The 19,016-nt window shown below is 41.4% G+C and overlaps 1 protein-coding gene across 1 annotated transcript; it reads right to left on the reverse strand.

The window, feature by feature from the left end:
- Nucleotides 1-5,511: 5,511 nt before the first annotated feature.
- asmt (acetylserotonin O-methyltransferase) lies at nucleotides 5,512-18,179 on the reverse strand. Its single transcript, XM_076104069.1, has 8 exons — nucleotides 18,005-18,179; nucleotides 16,737-16,911; nucleotides 16,224-16,353; nucleotides 15,376-15,444; nucleotides 12,415-12,533; nucleotides 7,937-8,077; nucleotides 6,492-6,614; nucleotides 5,512-5,905 (listed from the first exon to the last, which is right to left on the reverse strand). Exons 1-8 carry the CDS (start codon nucleotides 18,104-18,106, stop codon nucleotides 5,688-5,690), a joined length of 1,077 nt encoding a protein of 358 aa, XP_075960184.1. The 5' UTR covers nucleotides 18,107-18,179; the 3' UTR covers nucleotides 5,512-5,687.
- Nucleotides 18,180-19,016: the final 837 nt, after the last annotated feature.

Consider the following 19,016-nt stretch of genomic DNA (forward strand, 5'->3'; position numbering starts at 1 on the left):
AATGCTGAAAATGATCAGTTATACGCAGTGGACTAATCCTGGCAAACCAGAACCAATGATGAAATGAGCTGAACTCGTCCACGGAGCAGTTTATCCAGTATGGCTGCTGGAACTCGGCTGAAAATGGCTGCGAGGGAAGGAATTACTCAAACTGGTACAGACCTAATATGATTAATTATAGGAGAATACATAACCAGGTACATGCACTATATGGCAGGAATGCATGCAACGTGGATGTCATGCTCATATAAAGGAGAATAATATGTTTGTGCACTTCTTGAACAGCACGTAGAAAACGATGATAACTAATCTCATCAGGAAAGAAGAAGTAAATTATGTAAAACACACTATAACACTTCCCACTCTATGTGTTGTTGAAGAAAGAACATTTATAATTTACAGAGTGTACACAGTTATCTGTCCATTCTATTGAAGAATTTGAGGGAGTGGCTTCAGTGGCACATAATCCTCTGAGGTGAAACGGGGCGTTGTTGTGAAAAGTACAACTTTGTTTACCGATAAGCACAGGAATAAAACAGTTAATTTGCTGTTAATTTATGATGGAATAATTGTCTGTGTTGTGTGTGGGAAGGTAATAACGCTCAAACCTGTGATGAACTCAAACTGTTTGCGGTTGTTTGCCCTTGTTTTCCTCACTTTGATGGAAATCACCTGCTTCCACTTCAAAGACTCCCTCGAACCCAATTGCAACCACATACTGCACAGTTGACATTTGCACCCACTACAGTTTGACAATAAACATGTAAATTACAGCGTATGATCAACCTTCTTCCATTTGAATCTCTCTTACGTGAGTTCAGTATGCTTCGAGCATGTTTTCCTGTTCAGAAATCGTTTCAAGGCTTTTTGTAAACAAATTGAAAGGCCACCTTCCGTGTCACTGGAAAAAATGCGGCGATGACACTTATCATGCCGTCCGCTTTGACTTCTCTCTCCACTCGAGACAAGATAAGCGTCAGTGCTGTGAAAAATCACTTGATTAAGACAAACATTGACGTCAACACCGGGACGTGGGTGTATTTCTGTCCCTGGTCCTTTTTCTTGGGAGGGGGCATGGGGGTGGGTGACATGTTGCCAGGAGCGGAAATGACAACCTTGTGGCTGAAATATGTCTACCAGAGTGTGTGTGTGTGTGTGTGTGTGTGTGTGTGTGTGTGTCTGTGTGTGTGTGTTTGAGAGAGATGGACTGTATTTAGTCATGCTAAGGGGCAGGACAAAGATATAAAAAACAGAAGCAACAGTAAGTGACAGAGAGGAGGAAGGGCAAACATGGAGGGATTAGTCATCATCAAAGTGGAGAAGTGAAACATAAACACTCACTTCTCCAAAGGTCTCTACTAACATACATTCTTTGTTTCTCTGTATAAGTAGCTCATGAAAATCTAAGACCACCTTTGTGTGTGTGTCTGTGTCTGTGTGCGTGTGTGTGTGTGTGTGTGTGTGTGTGTGTGTGTGTAGCCTACAGGGAAGACATCTTCGTCATCAGTTCAATACTGCTGTCAGCAGCCCATGAATTATGGAAGTGTTTGGAAGTTGCAAAGCACGGCTTACAGCCAAGAGACATTTTTATTGAGTTGTGAGATGTGATGGGTGTGGTGTGTGCACATGCATGTGCACATGTATGTGTGTGTGTTAGTGTGTTGTGTGCTCATGGTTGTGATGAAAAGACAGATCACCCGTCTTTCTTCTCATCCCCACTTTTCCTCTTCGTCTCTCACACTGCCATCACATCCTCTCCTGTTTCTACCTTAACGTGGAGCTGTGCCACGACAAAACAAACAGCTGCTTGAGTGAAGTCGAGCAGCAGGGCGCAGTTGTCCCTGTGACATTGTCTCTATCCCAGCTACTGTACATCGCAGCCCAATTTATTCCCCCCTGAAATGGAAGCAAACTGGTTTTAAACATTTCTGTTCAGTGCATATCTGGGTCCTGTTGCTTGTTCAAGACCATGTGACTGAAATAGTAAATAAATAAGTCATATCACAAAAGGTAAACTTTCAGTTATTAAGTGAATGTTTCTTTTCCATAGCTAAACTTAGCCACATCAGGTTACTATAGCAACACATGTGGATGAGAAGAAACTCAGAGAAATTGGTAACCTGATGCAGAAACAACTTATTCGAAGATTATATTTCTCCATCATTAAGGAATTTAATGACAAAAGTGCTAAATAAAAATTGCCGATGCCAATGTTACCAAAGCCAAACCAAGTGCTGTAACTAACTTTAATAGGTCTGTAAGTATTTGATCACAAAAAATACAGCAAATTTTATTTGCAGTAAAGAGAAACAGTAAAGTCAAGTTAATTTAGGATTTTTAGAGGATTCAAGAAAAAGGTCACTTTAAATATGGTTCAGATATGCAATGATAAGGGAAACCAGCTAAGATATGCATTTAAAAAGCACACAAATAAAAAAAATGGAAGATGGCTCTTTCCTGTTGTGCAATTCAGTGACTCTTCTGATCATGGCGAGATTTTCCTGTTTGAAAACGCTACAGTGTAAAACTCCACTGCTGCTGCAAAAATGAAAACGGGTCTTTCAGTTTCCTGTAAAAACTTTGGAATGAAAACAGACCTACATCACAATACACACGCATCCTCACACACACACACACACACAAACACACACACACACACACACACACAAAACCACAGTCTCTGGGCATAAACTGAGTGTGTTGCCTGAAATGCCCTGAAGTTGTTATCTTAAAGTGGCATCCTGGAGCTTGAGGGTAGAAGGGTGCGTGACTTGTGGAGCAGATTTAGAGTGTCCCCAAAGAGTGTAGTGCAGAGCGCGCACACACACACACACACACAGAGGTGTACACACATGATTTCCTATCAACACAACAATTCACACACACGTCGGTACAGACATTAGCAGCAACATTCACACATCGTAAAACACACACTGACACACACCCACACACATGGCCGTAAGTCATCATTTTTACTTACTGTGACATAATTAAGAGATACTCAGGAGAGTTCTTGTTTTTTATCATTGCTAACTTTTCATCTATTTCCTGGAGGGGAATATGCTTCCATAAGAGATGATAAATGTGTGAGGAATCACATCCCACACACACACACGCACACATAATCAATGCTGTTTTATTATGCTGCTCTGTTTTGCCTTTATTTGATAAGAAGCATGGTTGCTGGCTGGAATCAAACCAGGTACATTGTGAACACAATGCATCGTAATCCACTGGGCAACAAGGACACTCCCTGTCTTCGCAGTATTTAGGGGTTCTGTGCTGTTCTCCGGTCAGACTTGAGGCGCATGTCTAGCGTAGGGAGAGTAGAAGTGCCTGGACGTCATCAGCTCACCTACCTATCCTCTTCTCCATCTCAGTCGCCTAGTTTTTATATTTATAGCTCTAACTTTCTAGAACCATCCATAAAACCCACTGAGGTTGATCCTGAGGCTGGCACAATAATAGTCTCCTGAGATGTAGCAGTAAGTGGAACTGAAAAGTAGAGAGGAGAAATATATGCACCTTTCTCTGCTGAAGTGGAAAACATTGACCAGAGTCTAAATCATTGAAGAAAAGCGAGGGGGAAAGCACTTGACGAGATACTCTCTCAGAATTACAGCAGATTTTTTACGGCAGTGGAAAACAAAAGAAGCTGAGTGAAGTTTGATTAAATACAACCAAAGCGTTGTTTCGCATCCTCACTGAATAGTTTTAAATAACACTCCCTGCTGCAATCCTTCACATTGATTTTCACATAAATTATTTTTATTTTAATACCCTGAGCTGACTTTCCCCAGATGAATAATCAGAAAAATCCATTAACAGTGATTTCCACTGGTTCCCTTTACTTCAAAATACAAAAGCAGTCAGAAACTTTCATCCAGAGGAAGTTCACTTTTTTATCAAAGACTTAAGACTTAAAAAAAACTAATCCTTATCTAATCTGGTTTTAGTGTGAGGAGGAGATTAGTAATTAGAGGAAAGTTAAATCAGGTTATAAGGATGATTGCAGATCTGGATTAATTTAAATTCAACCCACCTTGGCTGAAATAGTGTTTTATCCTCAAGAAAAGCCCCAACGCCCAGCACCAAGTGGTACACAGCACTAGTTCACCACCATGACATTGGTAATACTGCACTATGTCTCCGGGCACTATCACTCCGCACAGGTCAAGCTGTCTCCAGCCTCAGCATTTAATTTCCCTTCATTAGGCCGCCTCTCTGTAAAGCTGTCCACAAGGATTTAACATCAATTCTAATTTGTTGCACTTTGAAGTCCGATTAATTCACAATTACTGGGAGAAAAAGGAGACGCGAGGATAGAGAGGTCAGTGAGAATGAGTGGGTGTATAGAAAAGAGACGGAGAAATTAACAGGGTCGATAGTCTTCCGAATGTAGAGCAGACAATATTGGTGTCTGAAGGCTGATTATAATTTGAGCTGAGGAGTCAGACAACTGATATTTTGTGCAATTATTTTTTAGCATGCCTATGTTATGCCTAATAAATGACTATTAATGCAACTGAATATGTATTATATTCAGTCATACTTGGTGGTGGTGAAGTCTCTCACTGACAACGTGTTGAATCTGCTCAAACGTCAGAGGTGGAGCACAATGACAGGTTGAATTTAATTAAAGGCTGGTATCAGCAGAAGAGGAGATGGGTGAAATAAAAGACGGGCTGTGTCATTGTGAGGAAGATTTACAGATTCACAGAGACAGCTTTACTAGGCTGTTAACAGCAAGAGGCGAGCGGTTCAGACACAGGTCTTAGGATTGATCGATGAGAACAGATATGTAAAGAAGCGATGAGGCTGAAGAGCTCACACTGCACACCATCCGATAGAGGTCGACCTTTGCAGTGCTAATCATTTACAGGAGAATCAGGCTGCACTGGGATTAGTCCCTTACTTGAATGACTAGAGTTGGAACAGACTTGGGTACTGATTAATGGCTGAAATATGCGTGTTTCGGGGTTTTATTGTTCGCAACATGCCAGTAGGTCCATAGAGGGTGTTGATTTAAAGAGCAAATGAACACTGCGTCCCGCTGGCCAGACCGTCTGTATGGTGCAGCATGTTCTCCCTATGTTAGCGTTTTCTCCCGGTGTCCTCTCAAAGTCCAAAGTTATGCAGTTTAGGTTAAATGATTCTAAATTGCCCGTAGGTATGAATGTGAGCATGAATGGTTGTCTGTTTCTGTGTCAGCCCTATGATAGCCTGGCGACCTGTCCAGGGTTCAGCCGGCATTCGCCCAATGTCAGCTTGGATTCGGCTCAAACAAGTGGATTTAGTGTAAAGTTCAGGTTCAATATTTTTGATTGTTATGTTGTGCTTTACACTGTTTCACTGCAGATTTACAGTGGTACAACTTTCAGAGTTAGTTTTGCTTTCATGGGATGCTAATTTACAGGAAAGATATTTAAAATGATGCACAATTGTCCAGAATACACAGTACAGTACACAGCCATAATGGGCCTTGGTTTGAATATTTCAGAGATCTAACCGATTCAGTGAAAAAGCTGATCCAGAATATGGTATTGTCAAACAGTGTGAGAAACTTTTATTTGAAGAAACTTAAGGTGACATTTAAAAAGTCATCCCAAAAATAGTACAGTTCTAGTAAGAAAAAAAAAAAAAGTTAGTTTTCAGTCCTGGCACACGAGCAGCCGTATCCGTCGGCCTCATGTCTCTTTGTGTCCCAGCACAGCATCGTAGATCTTCCCAGTGAGGCGGTGCTGGACGCCGGTGAAGCCGGCGGCAGCCAGCAGGGCAGCGTACTGAGCAGCTGTCCTCTCTCTGCCCTCCGTCTGTACCAGCATGTTCAGGGAGAAGAGCTGCACTGTCACCGGGCCAGAGCCGTCCTCGTGGAGCAACGCCTCCACCAGCAACACAGCGCCTCCTGTAGGACGGACCAAAAGAACAGCGCCGTTTGTATCTCGGTTCCTTCCTCTTTGTTTGTTTTTTTCTCTCTTCTCGCTGACTAATTTGACGTAGGTACCCAACAAACCTTATCTATAGCATTACTGTTTGCCAGGATTAACAAATCTGACATCTTGACTTGTTGAGCACAGTTATAACTAATACTACTGTTAATTGCTGCATTGCAATGTTATTAGTAACACCCATGCGATTCAGTCAAAACTTGACTCTGCAATTCAAAATGTCTACTATCTGAGAAACTCTCTCATACGACAGGTTGTACTCTGTCCAGTGTACGCGTCCCTACTTAGTTTATTTCTTTGTTTTTCTTCCCTCCCCTCGTGTATGCACACACAAAGATGCTTATTATTATGAAAACGCATGAGGGTTTTCTGCCTCCTGATAACGCCTGCTGCTTTTGTGTGTGTGCGTCCGTCTTTGATCAAAGTCACAAGGACAGGTTTTTCTGGGATCAGCTGCATTGTGGGATACAATCTGCCATCTCATTTCAAGAGGGGAAAAAAAGTGCTCATCCCTCTCACTCTCAAAGACACACACACACACACCTGGTTTGCAGGCTTTGTAGACTCTACTGAGAAGCTCTATGCAGCGTTCGTCTTTCCAGTCGTGGAGGATTCTGGCGAGGATGTAGAGGTCAGCCTCTGGTAGGGTGTCTTTAAAGAAGTCCCCTAAACACACACACACACACGCAAAATTTAAATGCACTGAATTCCTAAGACCCTGTTAATTATTTCACATAATTATTAATTCTGTTGAGACGCCTTCCCGTAACAAGACAATGATTCAATTAATGGTTACATACAAATATTTCCAGCGATAGCTCATTTCCTTCACCCTATAAAAACAGTAATAAAATGAGAGTATGTGTGCTTGTCCATCATTCAATTACATGTCCTTGCTGCCCATTATAATTCTGTAGTTGCAATATTCTAAGTTAGCATGAAGTGCAGAAGTCTTGAGCTCAAAAATCAGTACATTTCAGTTTTTCGTGTTGTCCATGTTACAGCTCCCGTTGTGTTCAACACCATCGTGGCTATGAGAACAGCAGGAGAGGCAGGATTGATTTTTGGCTCTGGGTTTTCAAGATCACAGGCTTCTGTGAACTTTTTTTTATTTGAAATAAGCTGCTTTGTTGGAGAGCCAACATAACAAAGCGGGCTGTATAAATTGACACAACATTTTCAGTCCAATAGCAAGAGTTTAGCGGGAGCATGGAAGCACACAGGTGACAGTATCTTTACAGTGTCTTTATCTGCTTTTGTCTTCCGAACGCAGTCGTAGTTAAAATTGATTGTATATGAACTGAATGCTGAAAGTATTTTCTCACACTGTCGCAGCGTGAAATTTCAAGAACCACCAACTTGACCGTCATTACATTATGATTGAAAAGAAATATCTTCCAAAAGAGGTTTTCCGTCTTTTCTAAAGAAGGAAACAAGACTGATGGCGGCAGGCAGACTGTAACCATGCCAAAACCACATCGCAAAGTAGTCGCTGGTGGAATTCAGCTGGGATTCCTTAGTCACTCCTTAGATCTGCACTTATTCTTCTTAAAGAAAGCTCTTTAATCTTCTTAAGTCTTAAGATATATCCAATGGCACCTTTATTAAAGAGACCCTTCACCCATAGGTGAATTATTACCATTGTGTTGGAATTGCTATTGTGAAAGTAGTTTAATAACATATTAGTACACTTTGTGTAAATAAGAAATCTGCAATTCCTCCTACAATTTAAGTGACGTCGTGCCAAGTAGAACTTTGTCTTTGTATCTGTGATCCTGAAGGCCGGGGACATTGAAACTTTGACATGATCTTCACTTCTGCAGAAGTGTATCCCCAGCAGGTAAAGACTAGACTCACCAGCTCACCACTGCATTGCTCTTTTGTTTTGTGCGCGTGTGTGCGTGCGTGCGTGCGTAAAGCATCGCACCTGAACTGCCTGTATACGATTATAAATGTCAAGGGAGTCCGTCCATTTGCAACGGCGTTACCTTCGTGGAAGCTTATCCTCTGGTCAGCCCCAGTGACAAAGTGTTCCCTCGACATATGCACCACCTTGGGGAGGTCAAAGATCGTCACGGTGCATCCTGGGTAGGCTGACGTGCAACGCTTGGCTAATGCGCCACTGCAGCCTGGAGAGAGAAAGACAGAGAGTTAAATTTAGTTGAATGAATACACACAACCTTCATCAACAAGCTAGTGCATCACTCACTCACACACACACCGCACACAAACTGAGTCACACGAGCGGAACAGATGCTTTCAGGTATGTACCTAATATTTATTTGCATGATTTGTATTCAGATGTATGTGGCGGCCGAGGTAATATGGTTCATCCAACATTCATGCCAATAAAGCAGACTGAATTGAACTGTATATAGAGTGACTGGGAGCCAGATGCTTTATACAGAAACGGGGCAGAGCTTACGGTCTATGAATCTTAGTCAGGAATCTAATCTAGGGAAAGCAAACAGACACATCCCATTTTTTGTTCTGCTCCAACCTGATTTCACATGCTTATGTATATAAGCTTTACATTTTTAATTCCTTGTTGCTCTGCTTCCACAATGGCGAAGGCTGTGGCCATTATGTTTTCGGCATACAACCATGAGGCTGTAATTCTAGCCATCCATGCCAGCTGCATGACGGCAATGTTGGTCTGTTCCACCACTTTGGTCCAGACTGAAATATCTCGACAACTATTGGAAGGACTGCAATGGAATTTGGTAAGCACGTTCATGGTCCCCAGGGAATTAATCCTACTGACATTAGTGGTCCCCTGACTTCTGTCAGTGCCACCATGAGACTTTTGTTTTTTATCGAAATGTCTTAAAAACTCATTTGTTTGATTGCAGAGGAATTTGGTACAGACATTTATGGTCCACAGAGGATGAATTGTATTACTTTGGGGATCTTCCAACTTTTCATCTTGCACCATCATCAGTTCAAATTTGTAGAATACTTGAATATGTTTATAACCAAATAACTCCAAAAACATCCCATCAACTGTACTTTGTCACATTTAGATTCTTAAACTAAACTAGTGAACATGGTAAACATTATACGTTAGCAGGCTGACACTAGCATTTAGCTCAGGCTCGCAGGCCTTCTAGCATGACCACGGACTCTTAGTCTTGTTCTGCTTACTGTCCTCCTAAGAGAGAGAGCAGTAACTCTTTGTAGGGCAGAGGTAAGACCTGATGACTTTGATGCTTTGGCAGCATTATTATCAGCATCTGTGATTCACATGCAAACTCTAAAACAGAGGGTGAGGAAGTGGATGAGACCGATAGAGAAAGAGATGTACATGAAGAATGTATGAATGGGATAGAGTGATGGAAAGTCAGTGGTGGAATACAGGATCAAAGGATCTCACTTTGCCAAACCTACAAAGCCAACCACAGTGCGTGTGTGTGTGTGTGTGTGTGTGCACAGGCGGCAAATTGTCTGCCCGGTGCTGCCTTTCTCCCAACATGCCCTGCTGCTACTGTAGTAGTCTGTATTTTTACAAGACTTTGTCTTTTTATTTCTCACACACACACACAGAGAGAGACAGATACAGAGAGAGAGATGCTCTCACATCAAACAGGGGTTAGCAGAAGAGAAAAATCAAAGAGCACCGAGGAGGAGCAAAACCAAACACAACACGCTGTACAAGACCCCGAGCTAACCTGACTGCCTCAGTTTAATGGAATCCTTTGATGGGCGTTTGTGACCGTTACATTCTGTAATATTTGTTGTATGTTATTGTTGTGTTTCTCTCTCTTTACTATTAAGTTCTGTGCTTACTGTATGTAATTTACAATCATTTGTGCATATGTGCGACCTTTTCATTAAAAAAACAAAACAAATCTGGTGCATTGCACCACTACTAGTATATCAACTACTGAGTGTAGTTGTACTTACAAGTACGTTTTTGGTTGGATAAATCTCTTATAATACTGGTTATGTCGACTACACTTCGAAACCATGAATATATCATTTCCTTGGAGTTGCAGTAACCTTTAAGTTGATTATTCATTTTTAGGGCAAACATACCGTTGAAACGCATGTTAAATGTCACATTAAAATGGAGCTGTGTGAAGACAGTCAGTGTAGGACGAACCCCCTTCATCATATAAATGAGAAAAACGTTGACTGCGGACTCTGATTTGGATGAAAGTCAGCAAATTGGCAGAAAGTAGTACAGATGGACAGAGAGACAGGCAGGCAGAGCACCCGAGCAGCAGGTGTGTGCAGACACAACAGATGCTGTGTGAGAGACAAAGTCTTAATGGGAGACTGCAGTCACTCCCTTCACACTCCCGCTGTCCACACGCACACTCCTTTTTAGTGCTGCGCCGCAATGCATAAACATGAACACACAAACCTCACGCTGAGAAAGTCACAAAGGAGAGGAAAGAAAAGACAGGAGGACTGCCCTGGATGCGTGTCTACATGCACGTGTATGGCTGTATGCTTTTAGTAGCTTCACAGCTCCCCTGTGTGGTCAGCTGAGGTGTCACACACAGGAGGTGGCCAACAAATAGTGTCGTTAGTGAGTCGCTTGCCATTTCTTTGCCTCACTGAGTCCAAATGTTGTAGTTCTGTAATAATTAAAAAGAGAAAATGGAGACTCACTTGTGCATGTAAAACGTTGCTTATACAGCGTGGCTTTCTTTTTCTTGATAAATAATGAGGCCTTTTTTTTTTCCAATTTTGTGAAATGCATCGAGTGTGGGTTTCTGCACAATGCTTGTATTTCAACCTCTAATCTGATTTAACACCTTGGTGATTCTGGGCTTTCATGGGTAATGTTCTGGATCATTTAAAATGTGATGATCACGCATTGGCTATAGTCTAATGGACAGAGCCACAGACTTAACATTTTGTCTTAGAAACCTCATTATTTCTATTCCATTGCCGATACATTATTATCCATCATCTACTATTTTTGACCGATGGAGGCGTGCAAGAGTGGAGACGTCATGCATATCATGACGTCTTCAGCAGGAGATGAAAAGTCCTGTGACCGAACAGAAGATTCGTTTTTACTTGTTTTTTTTTCTTTTTGATCCTTCTCGGTCTCGTTTTTTAGCATTTCTTTGAACTCACTGTGGAGCTCATGTTCTGTTTGTTCAGTCTTATTCATCCTCCTTTTCATCCTTGTGCCCTTTGCTCTCTGTGTAAACCATTTTGGAAGAAATCTTCTGTTCAAAGGCACTTTATAAATAAATCTTATTTGACAAAAAAAAAAAAAAAAAAAAGAACACAGAGGAGATCGGTCCAGGAAGCTACCTTTTTACCGTTATGCATTTATAGAAGACTGACGCTGCTGCAACATCTTACTTCACATTCATATATTTTACATTCAGAGCTGTTCAGTTCAAACAGTCTTCTTCTGTTGAACGATGGATGGAATCTACAATAATCTGCAGCAAATGTTTTCCCTTCTTATTTAATCGACACGTGCATATTTCTGGTACGCTTGAGAAAAATCATGTGATGGGCCTCAACACTGAGATCAGGCTATGCTAAATCACATAAAACCAATTAGTAATATATACACTAGGGCCAAGTGAACACAAAAATTAGTTTTATGACAAAACACTGGTTTCACATTAAATTCACTATCTAACTGACATGCTGCAACAACAGGAAAACAATAAAAAAAATGTTGCATTCTCTTGGTTGTCGAACTACAAATTCCTATGTTACAGCCATTACCTGGTAAGAAGAAGGCTGAAATAAATAGACAGTTGTGACAAACATGGCTGAACACCTCACTTGATCTCAGCAAGTTAAATTACTCTGTTGCCTCCAACTCTCTGTGAACACTTACTTTGTTACATTACAGTCATTTAGCAGACGCTTTTATCCAAAGCGACTTACAATTCAGAGTCTATCACATTTCTACACCGTAGGCACAGCTACGGGAGCAATTTTGGGGTTAAGTGTCTTGCTCAAGGAGTTAAGTGTCTTGCTCAACAGTACAAACACTGTGTTTGTACTGTTGCTTTGTTAAGTTTATCCACTCAGTGTGCATTTTTGTAAAAGAAAGCCATAGAAAACCCCACTTTTCTACACTGTATTTGTTGTGTTGTTTTTTGTAGAAAAGAAAAACATGATTTTAACACCATAACTTTAGTACTTGGCAACAATGCATCTCTGACGGGATAAGGGAAACTCTAGGTGGAGGTGACTTTGAGTTGTGTGTGTGTGTGTGTGTGTGTGTGGAAGGTTGACTGATTTACAAAGAGTCTAACTCAGAGAGGATGGAGGGGGGTTTAATAAAGGTCGCAGGTGATTATGCGTGTTGCGCATTTTTGTGCACACACATAATTTACTGTATTAATGTGTGTGTGGCTTAGCCAGCTGTCTCTTAGTTAACACATGACGGCAACTGTTTTAAATGTTAATGACTGAACCCACAACCTTATGGAAATTAGATATGATGACTGGATAGATACACACGCACACACAGACCTACCTCCAACGTCGCAGATGATGTTGAAAGGCGAAAGGTCAAAGGCCGTGATTACGTCTTTACCGCAGATGTTCCAAATAGAGTTCATCAACTGCATGAACTTCAACATCTCCTCATCAGACCTACACACACACACACAGAGATAAAGCAGTTTCACTTTCATTCAAGTCTCCGTGTCTCGAGGCCAAACTTCCTTTGCATTTTCTGTAAGCTGTCACCCGAGGTTCTTCTTGCTCTGTCCACAATAAAACAGTCAAACACACACACACACACACACAGTGCCTCTCATCTACAATGTTTCTCCCCATGGCGACACAGTATGTGTGTGTGTGTGTGTGTGTGTGTGAGAGAGGGTGCAGCAGAACAGAAGAGCCTGTGGTGACTGCTGCTGCTCTGAGGAATGGCCACCTCATCACCCAGTACTCTGGCCTGCCGTGGGTCTACACACAAACACAAACACAGACTGATCATCTTCTATTCTGTAACACTATTGTATTCACCCAAACTTCACTGCAGCAAAGTTATCAACCATCCGATACGTGACGCAACTTCAGATGACACAGTGACCTCCAGAGGAACTTTGAAAGTGACTCATTGTTGCAGCCTCAGACTCTGATTACATCGGATGTGAAAAGATGAAATGACTGTGAGGCCAAAACAGCAGACTGTCAGCTTTCATTTGAGAACATTTTGGATGCAAGTTATCGAATGCCCCCCAACGATAACATCTGCAGCTCTTTTTGTCTCTGATTGAGTACATTTACAATCACACGATCTCGTGCCGTCTCCAGTCATTTTGAGGAAAATATGCTCAGCCTGGTTCTCTCCATCCTTATGCACATCGTTATAACATCGTCGTAGTTTGTGATCCGTCTGCTCTCTGCACAGACAGGTCGCGTACTCAACATCCCTGCAGGTCTCTGTCATATCTGTGCAGACTGAGTTATGGCTCACGGCTGCCTGATCACTGTTGTGTGTTGTACAGCTGTCTTGATGCTTTAGCCTCCCCATTATCAACAATAATAGAAGAAAAGACTGACGGGTATTATTTAAAGTATGGTCCACTTTGACTTTGCTTTCACTTCTAGAAAAATGTAGATCATTACAAAATAAACAATTAGTTTAATCTGTTTGCAGAATAAAATGTGACGACGTCACTGAAAACTGGTGCAGTCCATGTGTCCTTTCTGTCCAATTATCTCAGCTGTGTCTCATCCACCGTTTCTCCTTTGACACCACAACAGGACGGTGCCAAAGCTGGACATTTTCAAATTGCGGCTTAAATTTTAATTTGGCAGTAGCTTTCCAATCCAAAGTTGCAGTGATGTACTGTCATCAGCATACATCTTGTATATTTCATTGTCAATACAAACTTAATTGCTAGAATAATATATTGTGAAGATTAGTACACTGCGTGTGATAACACAGATTTCATGACCAGAATATGTTCTAACACATAAACCTAAAAAGTTCAATCCCTTGCGTTTACTTCATGCTCTAGTTTTAATTATTTGATGGACCCCCAATGAGTCCATGTGAAGCCCACATCAAGTAAAACGTTACAACCATCAAACTCTTAAATACAAAAACACGTTTAGATTATATTCATCTGTGAAGGTTGAAACCATTAGACACATCTACCTGGTCTGGATAAAATAATAAATACTCATCTGTAAAACTTCTTCCTTGCAATGTCTTGCATATTTTCAAAATCTCTCTAAATCTAAAGTTCTCTTCGCTCCAAATCTTTTCTGCTTTCTCAGATATGGGAATTCAAGCTCTGGACGAGCCTCGGTTGTAAATTATTCAGGTGCAGTCCACGGCTGGTGAAATGCCGATGAGTAAACAGGAGCCTGAGTCATCCAGCCAGCTTTGAATCATCTTGCTCCTGCTACAGAGCTCTGAGAAAGCAGTGGATGACTTCAGTGGTTGTTTCCCCCTTGCTAATTTACCCACAGTATTCACAGGGGAAATCAGCGGGGACAAGCAACTGCTACTCCCCATTAAATCAATTGTGCGCAGGTGTTGACATTTGTAATCACGGAATATTTTCATTTTCAATCAATTATAGCTGAATTGCAAATTCATCTGCACAAGGTTGTATTGCATCACGCGTGTGTGCATGGGTCATAATTTGAATATTCTCATTTTACATGCATTTTCTTTTTTAATGAGGCAGTTTTTGTGAGATCAGCTGCTTTTTAAAAAGGATACAAGAACAAAAATGGCAAATACAGAGATAATTCAACCAGCAACATACAAAACATCGATTGAGTGATGTGTAAAAATCCAAAGAAAACAAAATACATTCACATGCAAAGTATTGTCAAATTTCACTTTCACCGTTTTTACTTTCTACTTCTGCTGAATTGGCGTGTGTAGCTCATTCATACATCTGCACATTAACACGTTAACATCTTTCTCATCTTCCATTTGTGCGCACCAGATCCCCTTACATCAAAGTGCAACGGTTGTGAAAATCATGCCATGATGAGGACAAGAAGGGAGGATGTTTTAGCACGTTTTTCCACCGTGTTTCAGTTTTAACGGCCTCTGTTCCTTTGAGACTGGTATTCTAAAGCACAGTGCCTCATGCAGGAGGCCCGACCGAAACCTCTTAGTGAAAAAAAAGTGTGAAACTTTGAGCATGTGACCCCTGAAAACTGCTGACCAGCAGATCAGTGAAGCGTTAAAACTGTGGGCAGTACATACCATAAACACACAAGACCTTTAGGACAATGGCAGATATATTCCCTGTCTGCTCCAGGCTTCCTCACATCACTGCCCGCCCTCTCTCTCCCTCCCTCCCTCACACATCTCCTGCCTCCTAATAAATCCAGAGACTCTGGTTTTTTTTTAAGGGTCGAAGAAAGAAGAGAGTGACAGACAGGCTTAAGATGGAGAGACAGCGGCGGAATGTAAATTAGCAAGAATTTGTGTTTTCATGTCAAGACCGCTTCTTACCTGTAGAGAGCTTCAAACAGGTCGTTCGAGCTGACTCCAAAAGCCTTTTCATACTGGTTTCTTCCCTCTCTGGTACAAGGCAAAGACACAAATATTCATATATGATCATTTTTCACACATATCTGCTACGCGAGTGTACACAATGTGGGATCCCGGTATTGATCGTCTCACTGCTTAAAATCTGCTTTAGCTTCATCTCATTGCCACAGTTGACATAGATGAAATGTGTTGACATGAATTCACCATCACGTTCTGTCTATTTTTGGTCAATAAATCCTTTAGATGTAATCTTTACTTCTATCTGTTTTCAGTGTTTCTCACAGATGGGACTTCACTCGTCAGCCACAGTAAATCCAGTCACGCTGTTGGAGAGCTGCTGGCTGTCCTCCCTCAGACATAACAATGAGACTGAAATCCATCTTGAGACACTGTTCAAACAAAAAAGTAGGACTGGAATCCACAGCCTTAAGCTACAAATCAAACCTGGCTTTCTCACAGCTCCTCACTGCCCACCTGTGTGAGATTCTATACTCTTCTTGGCTTGCTCATTTAGATGAATACCATCCTTTGTGCATTATTTAGAAATAGCATTGTGTTTAGTATCATGCAACAAGAAATAAATGTCAAATAAATTGCTGGTTTCAGCCTCTCAAATTAAAGGATTTGCTGTTTTTCAGTGTTTGCTGTCATTATAATCAACATAAACACTGATCACTTTTATTTGCATATCGCTTTGTGCTTAGGGAAAATGTGATAGGATTTTCTGACATTTTACAGCCTATACTATATAACTTTTATTGGCAAAAAAAAAAAAAAGCCCAGCTCGAGGCCATGCTCAGCGTACTGACCTGACAGCGTCGGTCAGGTAGTGCCAGCCGAGGTAGATGGTTCTGGAGCTGTACTGGATGGACTCGTAGAGGGACACAGGACTGGAGCGAGTCAGGTAGACGCTGGCCTGCTCTGTGTTACTGTACAACACTGAAAGAAGTGGTGGGAGAGATGGAGGTCGACAGACCGAGGAGGAGGTGACTGTGAATGAGTCACTGCAGGTGTTGAGACAACGTTTGAACTTTAATGTAATCGAGGAAGACAGCGAATGAGAGGGAGGTGTGTGTGCAGGTAATGAATGTCTGATGACAAATGGACAAGTATGAAATTTACATATAGTTACTAAAAAGACTACTAAAGAGTTTTATTGGTTATTTTTCTTAAATTATTTTTATTTAGTTTCACACATTCGCGTGCTTTTCAATTCTTAATTATGATGCAACACTGTTCTAAACAAATGAGTGTCATCATTATTACTACAAGTAGAGAGTTTTCAGGCGTGTGTGTGTGTGTGTGTGTGTGTGTGTGCTGACCTCGTCCATGTTCCTGGTGTGTGTTGAGGAGCTGCAGGCCGGTGCAGGCAGCCAGCAGTCTCTGTGTGCCATCCAGACTGGCTCCGACCGCCTGACTGATCTCCTCTGCAGACAGGGGGTGCTCTGAAGCCAGCAACACATCAAACACCCCCAGCTCACAGGCAGAGAAAAGCGTCTGTGTCAGAGAGAGAAGAACAGAGCACAGTTCATTCACGTACCAAAGTCAAATAGACTGCAGTGCTCAATCCACAGAATTAAACAATCTCTTCTAATAAAATTATAGTCACATACAAGTCTATATAGGCTACTTACACTAATCAGGGCAGCCCTGTTATGATGCTTCAAAGTTATTTCAACAGAGAGACGTGCAGTATCAATGTGTCTATTGAAGGTAATTTAGTGTGGTGCGTCATGCTTCATTACACTCAGCTGAGTGAGTCACCATCATGCACAGTAAAGGATTAAAATGACTAAACAGTAAAGAGCCAATCAAACAGTCAAGATAGCTGGACCTATAGAAAGTATAGCTGAAGTATTTCATTGATGTATTTATACACATCAGTAATGTCTTCACTAAGATTCTGCACATTAATTATTTTTACTGTCAGATGTTTTCATTTACTATCCTAATTTTCTTGTCCGTCTCTTTTTACCATTTGCTCCTGCAACGATTTGTTTATTGGGATAATACAATTAAAGCTTCATCATCCAGTATCCATTATAGTGCAGATAATAGTTCATCAAAAGTGTAGTAAACTGACAAGGCCACAAAGATATTAAAAGGAAATTAGCACGTTGTGTATTTTTCAGTTAAGAGACTTAGGGCTGCAATTAATGACTATTTTAATTAGTAGTTAATCTCAGATATTTCTCAATGAATTACTAGATATACAAGGTGGCATCTTCCAACCAACAGTCTAAAACCCAAGAATATGACGCAGCAGTTCCCACAATCCAAAAGGTGGAGCTTGGTGTTTTTGCATGAAAAAAGCAAGAATGAATAAAGTATCAAAATCGTTAACAATTAACTTTCTGTTAATTGACTAATTGTTTAATCACCTAATCATTTTAGTTTTCAAGAAACTGCATTTATATGTTGGAACGCTATCAACTTTCAAGTTGAGTGGGGGGGGGGGGGGACCTTTCGTTAGAAACTTCAGGCGTTTTTTAAATCCGTAACACTATTGTCAATAAATTCAAACTGAGCAAAGGTTTGTCTGCGTCCCTGTATGCCGTACGGGACCCATGAAGGTGAGTGTGCATGGTACCTTTGAGATGAGGAATCCTTCCATATACTCCAGTATCTTTCTGGGGTAAGCATCCGCAGCAGGTGTCCCTTCCGATGAACCCGTCTCTTGACGCTCAGCCATGGCCACAGTTTGGACTGAACTCCCCGAAATATACCGTGAACGTTGTGCTCCTCCGTGCTCTTCTACATGTAAAGTGAACTTCCCCGATTGTTTGTTCTGCTCCTCAGGCACTTCAACACGTGTGTATGAATCCCAGTGCAGGCATAGCCAGGTTTAAAGCTGCAGAAAGGGCCCACCCAGCAGAGGAGAGAAGCAGTGGGCTAAACTGATTACGGCCAGATAACCCAGATTAGAGCAGGGGCTCAGTCTGCATCGGACAAAGAAACTCTGTGGAAATACACTGCTGCCTTGTTCATAATCACTCACACACACACACACTCGGCTGGAGACTTTCACTCAGTGCATTCTCATATCAGGTGTGTTTTCGTGATTTGATTGATTGACGCTCCCCTCCTCGTCTCCATATGGCCTGATTGCACTTACGCCGAGAGACCAATGGTAGCATCAGACCTAATGACACAGACGGCCGTGTCACAAGCCTTTATGAGACTACACACACACACTAATCAGACTAATTCATCCACACAGCTCATTAAACAGCACACGGATAGCTAGAGTTGTGTAAACTGTCACCTTGATCCTTCACACAAGGATTTGAGTTTAGAGAACGGCGTTAAAGTAGAAAATGAAGGTGACAGAACATCAAAGTTTTCAGCATGACTTTTTATTAAAATGTGTATGCATGACATGCTCTCAGAGATCATGAGGTACACAGAACAAGTGTTATTGCCATGGTGAGCAACAAATGTCAATTCAGCAGTGTCAAAAAAAAAAACAACCATTGGACCTGATTGACTTCCTCAAAGCTGAAATACAACAAGGAGAACCGTCTGTACAGCTATTAGTACGGCTATAGAAATGTATCCAGCGCTACATTGTGAACATGAAAGAATCCTAACATCTCCTTTCT

The sequence above is a fragment of the Anarhichas minor genome, unplaced genomic scaffold (genome assembly GCF_050575085.1).
Source record: "Anarhichas minor isolate MPS153535 unplaced genomic scaffold, ASM5057508v1 ptg000004l, whole genome shotgun sequence".
Taxonomy (NCBI): domain Eukaryota; kingdom Metazoa; phylum Chordata; class Actinopteri; order Perciformes; family Anarhichadidae; genus Anarhichas; species Anarhichas minor.

What these genes read in the sequence shown, in the direction of transcription:
- asmt (XM_076104069.1), bottom strand. Translation starts at nt 18,106, where the DNA reads ATGGCTGAGCGTCAAGAGACGGGTTCATCGGAAGGGACACCTGCTGCG. An exon ending in CTGTTTGAAGCTCTCTACAG is followed by an intron (nt 12,534 to 15,375) that starts GTAAGAAGCGGT and finishes GTGTGTGTGTAG; the next exon opens with GTCTGATGAGGAGATGTTGA. An exon ending in GAGGATAAGCTTCCACGAAG is followed by an intron (nt 6,615 to 7,936) that starts GTAACGCCGTTG and finishes GTGTGTGTTTAG; the next exon opens with GGGACTTCTTTAAAGACACC.